This window comes from Rhinopithecus bieti, unplaced genomic scaffold (assembly GCF_001698545.2).
Source record: "Rhinopithecus bieti isolate Rb0 unplaced genomic scaffold, ASM169854v2 scaffold_34297, whole genome shotgun sequence".
Taxonomy (NCBI): Eukaryota; Metazoa; Chordata; class Mammalia; order Primates; family Cercopithecidae; genus Rhinopithecus; species Rhinopithecus bieti.
In genome coordinates, this window is record NW_016814629.1 from 218,445 (window position 1) to 228,885 (window position 10,441).

Here is a 10,441-nt window from a genome sequence, read left to right on the forward strand (position 1 = left end):
TTTTTTTTTTTTTTTGTGACATGAAATTTTATTAAAGCTATATTTTTTAGTGAAAAAAGTGGCAGAACAGTATTTAGAGAATAGTTCCATGCATATATACATATAACACATACATATTAGTAAGTAGTTCCAATTTTGATATAAATATGGAATTGTTTCATTTTTTTCTAGAAATTGCTGTCAATTGTGATCTGTCAAACCCCCCCTTCTCACTAGATAATAAGTTTCTTTAATGATATGTTCATGTTCACTTATTTCCTCAACTATTAGGTCACTTTCTTTTTTTTTTATGTTTATTTTTTATTATACTTTAAGTTCTAGGGTACATGTGCATAACGTGCAGGTTTGTTACATATGTATATTTGTGCCATGTTGGTGTGCTGCACCCATCAACGCATCAGCACCCATCAATTCATCATTTATATCATGTATAACTCCCCAATGCAATCCCTCCCCCCTCCCCCCTCCCCATGATAGGCCCCGGTGTGTGATGTTCCCCTCGGGATGGAGGTTTTGAATAGAAGAGTAATGTTATCTGCCCTTTGTTGAGACTTTGTTAAAGAAGGAAGGAAATCACTTAGCTTGGAAATAGTAGTGGAGATAGCCAGATGCTGTATATTATTTGCAGGTAGAACCAACAGATATCCTAACATAGATGTGAGATGTAAGAGAAGATTAAGGATGGCACTGTATATCTAGCCATGTACTGCACATCTCTACCTCGATATCCATTAGGCAGTGCAAACTCATGTGTCCAAAACTGATTTTATAGGTTTTTAAAAAATATTTTACCTTGATAAGTTTGTGGTATGACCATTTTGGTGGGCTGAATAATAGCCCCTCAGTATGGCAAATAGGATTTTGCAGATACGATGAAGATCTTGAGGTGGGAGATTAACTAGGTGTGCCCAATGTAATTGCAAGAGTCCTTATAAGTACAGGGAATGTTGGAAGCAGAGTCAATGAATAAGATATTATGACATTACAGTGCTAGCTTCGAAGATGAAGAGGCCATCAGCCAAGGATAGATGGCCTCTGAAAGCTGGCAAAGGCAAGGAAATAGATTCTTCCCTAAAACCTCCATAAGGGACCAGGCCTACTAACAATTTGATTTAGCTCTATAAGACTTATTTTGGACTTTTGAACTCTGGAACTATAAGAACTAAACTATAAATTTGTGTTGTTTTAAGACACTAAGTTTGTGGCAATTTGTTGCAGCAGCAACAGGAAACTAATACAACTTTCAACCACTCTCAAAATTTAGAAATCTGAAGTTTAACTCTTTCTTCTTTTAGATCTTCCAATTCTGATCACTTACCATGTCTTGTTATTCTGTCTAAAAATCTCTCTCCTTTCTCCCACTGCTACTGTTTTAGTTTAAGTTCTCATTATAATTTACCTGAGCAGTTGTAGTATCAAAGGGCGACCAGAAGTTGGGAGGGATGTTGGCCGAGCAGAATTAGTTCTCCCCTCAAAACTATTATAAATACACATGCAAACTAAGTACATACACTTTGCATGCTATGCAAATTCAGCCTCAAGGATCTTCTCTAACCACCTCCCTTTAAAAAAATTAGATCACTTTCCCCCAACTCTTCCTGCATACAACATTATACTTGGAGTGCTTGAGTAGTCTACTAACTGGTTTCTCTGCCGTAGCTGCAGCCTGTTTTCCCAAAATCCAGTCTTCAAATGGGGCTGATGAATCTTTTTAATTCCACAAGTTGACTTTCACTGGCCAGGCATTATTCATGGTGTAAATTTCATGTTCCTCAGTCTGGCCTACAAAATCCTTCCTTCTTTCAATTCCAGTCTTCATTTCTCTTACTACCTGATTCCTATCTCACTCTCTAGCTATTACTAAACTGCTTTTAGTCATAGGATACAACAATATTGTTTGTATCTCCCTTAGTTTCAGTCATCCTCCTTCTATATAGACTACTTGTCATGAAGAGAAAGAAAGAAAAAACTCTTTGCTATCTTTTAAAAATCAGTTTAAGACATCACCTATTCTATTGAGCCTTCTCAGATACCTACTCCTCTCTAATGGTGTTAACAATTTCCTTCTCTGCTCTCTCTACCTGTACATGCTTCTATTTTGTACCTAGAGTGTGTTTATAATTGCTGTTTACATTTATGCCTCACTTACTAGTATATGAGCTCTCTAAAATCAGGAAATATGTCTACTTTGTTTTTGTATTCCCCAATAAATAACATAGTGTCTGGCACTTAGAAAATGCTTAATATTTATTATTGTTATTTGAATGGAATGACATCTTCTCCCTTTAGCCACCTACAATCTGTCACTGTGGCATTTAGATGATTTTTGCAGGTTTGTGGTGAAAATGAACAAACTTAAGTTTTTTTCCCTTGTTAATTCTATCCCCTCTCCTCCAGGGAGATATAATAGGGAAATTATCAAATTAGAGTGTAAACAAGGGAGGATGACCAAAGAATGATGTTGTCAAAGTAAAGAACAACAGATAATAGGAAATATGGGGTATTCATTATGAGGACATAATAGATGTGTTCAAATATTTGAGAAGTTTTTGTGTAGAAAAGAGTTAACAGACTGATCTTTACAGCTACAGGGGCAGGGTTGGAGAAATGCAAGACTTCAGTGCAGTACAGGAAAGAAGAATCAAATAAAACTGTTTCAAAATTCACTTACTCACTCAACAAAATCCTGATTGAGCAGTTGCTATGTATCTGACATAGTTCTACACACTCTATCCATGAGGATAGATTGTGAGCAAACCAATGAAAAAAGGAACAACAGTAGATAAACAGGTCAGTGATCAGCAGGTGCAGAACATTAAAATAAAATAATATAATGACTGAGTGGCTTCTTTAGATTGTGTGAGTAGGAAAGGCCTCTTTGAGAAGATGATTTTTATACTGTGACCCAGCTGATGAGGAGGAAGACCCAAGTGAATAGATTTTTGGACAGAGGGAACAGTATTATGAGGCCTTATGGCAGGAATGAACTTGAAGATGTTCAAGAAACAGAAAGGTTTGTGTGGCTGGAATATAGTGTTCAAAAGGGAGAGAATATGAGATTGGGTTTGGGAGAAATACAGAGTGATCTTTCATGTAGGGTTTTTTTAAAAAGTGGTATTATTTGAATTCTATACCCCTTGTATAAAATCATTGTAGTGGAAAAACTGGAGGATTTTAACTATGGTTGATATGAGCCATTTTGTGTTTTTAAAAGGTCACTCAGGCTTCTGAGTCAATAACAGATTACAGGAGTTGACAGGGAAGAGTGGAAGCTGGATGACTCTTTAAGAGTCTACTGCAGTTTTCTATGCAAGAGGTGATGGTGGGTTCACCTAGATTTGAAATGGAAGAGATGAAAGGAAATGGAAGCGATGAAAGGAGATGAAAAGAAATAGAAATGATTGGGATATGTTTTGGAGATAAAAGGACTTACTGATGTGTTGAAGCAAAGGAAATAATCAAGAATAAATCCTAGATTTCTGCCTTGAGCCACGTGGTAGAGAAGCAGGTACTGTTAATCGGGGGTTGGGGGAATTCTGGGGAAGGAAAAGGTTGGCAGAAAGGGGGGTGCGTTAGATCAGTATTCTGCTTTGTTTCTATTCAGTTTGAGATGCCATGTGGCAATGTCAATTAATTAAATATAGAAGGAGTTCAGAGCTCAGAGGCAAAGTCAACACTGGGGATAAAGATTTGAGAGTCATTGGCATATATATCATATTTAAAGTCATGTGACTATATATATTATATATATTCAAACAGTTATATATACAACTACTTATATAGTTATATAACTATTATGACTAGTTATATTTATATATTTATATATTTATATAACTAGACATATTTTTTAGTTTTATATATATAAAACATATATAACTATGTATAACATGCATATATATGTATAACTATATATATAACTATATATATAACACTAGGAAAAACAAGGACCCCAAGGCAAAGGAATGGTTTACCTCGGGAAATAGTTAACTCACTACTACTAGAATTGTTTAAGAAGAGACCAGTGAGCATCAACCAGTGATGCCCTACAGAGGGTTGCTGTCCAGGGTAACGGTCTTCTAATAAATTGTTAGGCTCCATCCAAATTTAAAATTCTATGATTCTGAAAAGTCCAAATGATGTTGCGATCCATAGAATTGGCCTGTAATGGGTTTTACTTTGTGGATGCATCTAAGCTGAAATTTATTAATTTTAAACCTGTCTTAAGACAGTTGTTAATAGCACTCTATCATGTTCCACTGTGTTTCTCTGTTTCATTTTCCTTACAGCTTTCTCCTCTCTGCTTCCATTTTTAATTTTAAAAAATTTATTCTCTCTCCCTCTGTTTGACTCAATTTTTCTTTCCCATGGGCCTTCCAGGGCTATAGACAGGCACTTTTTAGCCCAGCTAGTGACAGTTAGCTTTAGAAGATTTGCTGATCTCTGCTGTAGTTACAAATATAATAGTTACTTAAAACACAAAGTACTATGTGGTAGTTTTGTTTATTGTTGTTTCCAAACCACAGCTATCAGTTCATGTACTTTAGTAATCATTAAGTAATGAAATCCAGTGGTTCTCCAGTACCATAGGATACACGATCAAGGAAAAACTCTGCTTTAGGCAGAATCTAAATTGGTTTAGTCTTTAACTGATCTTGTCAATTTTGTTTTTCATTGCATACATGCATTTATCATTGCACCTAGTACAGAGCTGCATACATAATAATATGATTAATAAATATTTTGTTGAATGAACACATGAATGTTTTATTCAGATGAATATCTAAAACCAAAGAATAAATTAAAGTTAGTGCAAACTAAGTAACTTTAAAATCTATATTACAGGCTCTACAAAGAGGATACATTGGAGATTTTATTTTCCTAAGATCCTCAGTAGTATGCATTAGGTAAATTGACATGTGAAGACAATAAAAATTTGATTCTATTATCGATAGCATCAGGTACTTGACCTTCATTGTGCTCAAATTTGGAGAATTTGGAGTCCAATTTATCAATGTTTAACACACAAATAGGGAACTCTTGTGTTTCATAAGTATTACTATGTGAATATGTGTGCATATTCCCAATTGTACTTTGAAAGTCAGCTTATAAACATATACAAATATAAAACCTCAGGATTCTCAGAAATAGGAGATCATAGTATTACACAATATAGTGTCTCTGTTTAGTTAGAGAAACATGTTGTTTAGCACTAACGTGTAAGCTGTGTAGAGCAGAATCACTAATGATTTATTAGTGCATAATAATTTACATATAAATTAAAATGCAATACATAATGAAAGAGTGAAGGAGTGAACAACTGGTCAAGCAATTAGGTGAGAATTCCTTACTTCACATATAGCCACTATACATGTTAATTTTAGAAAAAAGAAGCACTCTACTCTCTTAAAGATAAATTTTCTTGTTCTATAGTGAAAACATATGAGATTATTACCTCCATATCAGTGCCAGGTTACAACTTCTGTCTTGAACATAGTCTTTTGTCTTCTTGAGAAGCAATTCCACAAAGTCAGGATTACCTTTTCTGGCAAAAACCCAGTACAGAATTGTATTCACACATATTTCAGTAAAGTCGAGGTTAAAACTTACTTCAAAACGGTATCCTGATTTTTCCACAAATGCAATGTAATCTGTGAGTAGTGCGTCAAAACCATCCAAGTCCACATATCTCAGAATTTTTGCCAGTGATCTGTAAATCCTTGGTTCATAACAGTGATATCCCCACTGACCCAAAAACTGTAAGGAGGGTCTTTTAACAATTTTGTCAAGGAGATTGCAGAATACATTGCTCCTTGGACAAGAAGTCTTACGACATAATTTAGTAGATTTACTCATTGTTACTTATAGCAGCAGTATAGAAATAAAATCAGAGGTAAGCATACTGTAATCCTCCAGTTACATATTTTGATAATGTGGTAGGCTTTACTCCACAAACAGAAGTGCCCTTTAAACTGTAACCAGAAAAAATAAATATTACCACAAAGTACTGGATGACATCACAATAGATGGAGATTCCTCCACAATAGGTAGAAGTCACCAGCCTAAGTCAGAGGGGATATTATATGTAACTGGTGACATTTGAAAGAGACATATTGGACAGAAATGGCAAACGTGAAAGCTAAGATACAGTATATTTAATTTTCTTTTTTTTTTTTTTTTTTTTTTTTGAGACGTGAGTCTCGCTCTGTCAGCCTGCTGGAGTGGCAGTGGACCGGATCTCAGCTCAGCTGGCAAGCCTGCCGGGCCGCTCCCCGGGGTTCCCGCCATTCTTCCGCTGCTGCAGGCCTCCGGAGTAGCTGGGACTACAGCGCCCGCGCACCGTCGCCCGGTCTAGATTTTTTGTATTTTTTAGTCACCAGACCGGGGTTTCATCATTCACCGTGTTAGCCAGGATGGTCTCGATCTCCTGACGATCGTGATCGCGCGCCGTCTGCGGCTCCCAAAGTGCTGGAATTACAGGCTTGAGCCACCGCGCCCGGCAGTATATTTAATTTTCTAAGAATTCAGTTCAGGGTAGTCTGCATTGTTTCTCAAGTTCTGCATGTTTCTTCAGTAGACTACATAATAGTAATAAACAGATTATCCTTTGTAGGCTATTATGTAAGCAGACAATGATTGCTAGAGTGAATAAATTCAAGTGTTGTTCTCATATTCTGCATGAATACTGTATGCTCTCAATCCTCACCAATTATTTCCCCTATCTTATAGTTGAGGAAATTGAGGCTTACACAGATAATTTTTTTGTTGTTTTTTTGTTTTTTGAGACAGGGTCTCACCCTGTCACCCAGGCTGGAGTGCAGTGGTATGATCATGGCTCACTGCGTCCTTGACCTCCTGGGCTCAAGCTTTCTCTCACCTCAGCTTCCCAAACAACTGGGACTACAGGCATGCACCGCCATGCCCAGCTAATTTTTGTATGTTTTGTAGAAACAGAGTTATGCCATGTTGGCCAGGCTGTTCTTGAATTCCCGAGCTTAAGTGATCCCCCTGCCTCAGCCTCCCAAAGTGCTAGGATTACAGGCTTGAGGCACTGTGCCTAACTAAGGCTTACATAGGTTAAGTAGCTTGCCAATATATTCATTCCCAAAGAGAAAGAATGTCATACAATATTAACAAAAATTTAAAGACTTTGTTTTAGATTTTTTTTGTTGTTGTTGAGACAATAGAGTGTCTCACTCTATTGCCGCAGCTGGAATGCAATGGTGTGATCTCAGCTTACTACAGACTTTGTCTCTTGGGTTCAAGCAATTCTCCTGCCTCAGCCTCCTGAGCAGCTTGGATTACAGGTGCGCACCACCACGCCCAGATAATTTTTGTATTTTAGTAGAGACGGGATTTCACCATGTTTGCCAGGCTGGCCTCGAACTCCTGACCTCGTGATCTGCCTGTCTTGGCCTCTCAAAGTGTTGGGATTACAGACGTGAGCCACTACGTCAGACCTTTTTTTAGAATTTTAAATTTTACAGAAATTATTCGCTATAAACCAGGCAGAATGTATACAATTTGGGCATTAAAGGTACCTCAAGCTTGATATGGTGTCCTTGCTCCACACAATAAAGGGGAAAGATGTTATGGTTGTTTTTATCATTATTCTGTAGTTAATGTTTCAGCCACCTTTTTATACCATTCACAGAGTGATCAGTCTTACCAACCTTGGGTGTATGTATTAGCGTTTTAAAGGTAATTAAATATATTCTTTTCCTTTTGCATATTTTTCTTCAAATCGTGAATGATGTCTCTTTAGTAAGAAAAAATTATGCCTTTAGATTTACTGTAATATGCATCTACTAATATTGCATTTTATTTTGTAAACTCTAAAGTGTCTTTTCCCAGCTGGACAACCTAATTAAACTAACTACATATTGTCATCGTTCTAAAAACCAAGTTTCGTTGTTTTCTTTCACTTTTTCTTTTTTTTAATTAAACTGTTTTACTGCTTTCTTAATACAATACATAAAACTTATAAAAAGTTGAAACATTACAGAGCCAGCAACAATTCCTCCCTGAGATAATCATGCTAGCAGTTTTTTGTATAGCCTTTCAAATGTTTTTGCTTATGTGTGTATAAAATTTTGTCTTGTTTAAAAAAAGAGTACAGATACCTAATCTGAAAAAAAATTGTCATTCTTATACAAATAGGATAACATTACACATGTCTTGCTCTATGAGTTACTTTTTATTTTTATAACAATGTAGTATTATTACCTTTGTATGACCATATATGGTCATACATGCTAACTCTGTGTCCTACTTGTTACATATCAGGTACTGTTTTAAGTGCTTTATATATTAACTCCTTTAATTTTTACTTCACAGATAAGGAAGCTGAGATATACAGCTTAAGTATCTTTGCCAAGATCATTTATCTAGTAAGTGATAAAGCTGGAATTTGAACCCAAAGAAAATAGGGTTAGAGACTTTCTCTCTACTCTCCCCAGGTTCTCCAAAGTGAGCTACCTTACTATGGCTAGTTTATGAAGTGCAGTCATGAAACAAGAGTTCTAGAATTGTATGTCCAAAAGCAGAAGATAGATAGTAGGTTAATCCTGCTTTTGGAAAAAAAGTATTCAGAATATACATTAAAGTAATATTAATGTAAATCTGTGGATATGAAAACTCGAGTGATTTTTTCTCTTTTTTCCTTATACTTTCTTGATAATTTGAATATCAGTGTGTATTTTTTTAATTGCAAGAAACAAGTCATGCTCACTTTGAAAATAATAACTATAACATAGTAAGTCAAAGCTGTTGCTGCATTAGTTCTTTAAAATTCTTAAAAAGTTGGCCGGGCACAGTGGCTCACGCCTGTAATCCTAGGATTTTGGAAGGCCAAGATAGGCAGATCACTTGAGGTCAGGAGTTTGAGAACAGCCTGGCTAACATGATGAAACCCTGTCTCTATTAAAAATACAAAAAAATTAGCTAGGTGTGGTGGTGTGCACCTGTAATCCCAGCTACTCGGGAGGCTGAGGCAGGAGAATGACTTGAACCCAGGATGCGGAGGTTGCAGTGAGCCAAGATCGTACCATTGCATGCCAGACCAGGTGACAGAGTGAGACTCTGCCTCAAAAAAATATATATTTTTAAAGTTATTTTCACTGCTAATATAAACATCAAAAATACATACAGTAGACAACCTACTAATTAATAACACTAGCTAACATGTACGAAGATCTTGAGTACTTACATTGTACTAGGTGGGTGCTTTATATGCTTTTTTCTCATTTAATCATCATAATTTGTTTTATTTTACCCATTTTATGGTTGAGGAATCTGAGGTTTAGATTGGTTAAGCCACTTGCCCAAGATCATGCAGCTAGTGAGTGGCAGTGATTTGAACCAAAGTTGTATCCACAGTTCATGTTCTTTGCGTTCAGCTGCCTTCAAACTTTGGTATAGCTGTAACATCTATGCTAGAGTATATCTTATACATTTCATATTTGTAGAAAGCCCTCAGTAAAATAATTAGAAGTCTAATGGCACTGAAATACATTCCATGCTTTAATAAATGTCCTGACTTAAAGAAAGAAAAATGTTACATACATATTTCATACATTATATGCTAATGATTGAGAAATAATGAGTTTCAACTAAATATCTTACCTGGGCTTTTCAGTACTTAAGATTGCATAACCTAAACATAGATTGAATGTTGGCCTTTATGTGTTGTAAGTAGGCCAAAAGCTATATAGGTCCCAAATGCTGCCTGAAATTTCTACTCATTTACTCTTTTATGTTAGGGCATTTCAGACCTAGTTGTTATACTTGAAATCATTATTACTAACTAATGCTTGAAGTAATTTGTTTTGATTGTATTCCTAAGCCTCTAACCTGGCTCGGTGCAGCTACATTTTATTAATAAGAGGGAAGCATATCAGGAAAATCTGAGTGCATTGATTTACAAATTAGGAAAGTATAAAAGGTGTAGCACAACAGCGCTAGACAACTGAGGTAGTCACCTACCTAAGGAGAGATGCCAAGGACAAAGTTGACCAGCTAAGCACTTTCTCCAGAAATGGGATTTATAGGTAAGTCATAGATGAGTGACAGGTTTGTATAGTCTCAGCAAACTACAAAACAAGTATCAGTAGATAAGAATGACTTTGATGGATTCAGTAGTATAGTTGTTACATAATTATATAAAATTAAGCTTGTAGAAGTTCTATTCTATCTACTCTGTAAAATTTACACAGGTTGAGCATCCCTAATCTGAAAATCCAAAATCCAAAATGCTCCAAGATTTGAAACTTTTGTGGCTCTGATGTGACATCAAAAGTGGAAAATTCCACACCTGACATGTTTGCTTTCTGATGATTCAACATACACAAACTTCGTTTCATGCATAAAATTATTTTAATATTGTATAAATTTAACTTTAGGCTATATATATAAAATGTATATGGAACATAAATGAATTTCATGT

The 10,441-nt window shown here is 35.8% G+C and overlaps 1 protein-coding gene across 1 annotated transcript in view; it reads right to left on the reverse strand.

Moving 5' to 3' along the window:
* ASB17 (ankyrin repeat and SOCS box containing 17) overlaps nt 1-5,993 on the reverse strand; it is a 16,485-nt gene extending 10,492 nt beyond the window's left edge. Inside the window, exon 1 of the mRNA XM_017851593.1 lies at nt 5,453-5,993. Coding sequence (XP_017707082.1) covers nt 5,453-5,853 — 401 coding nt within the window. The 5' untranslated portion in view covers nt 5,854-5,993. The remainder of the gene's footprint in view (nt 1-5,452) is intronic.
* Between the last annotated feature and the right edge of the window lie 4,448 nt (nt 5,994-10,441).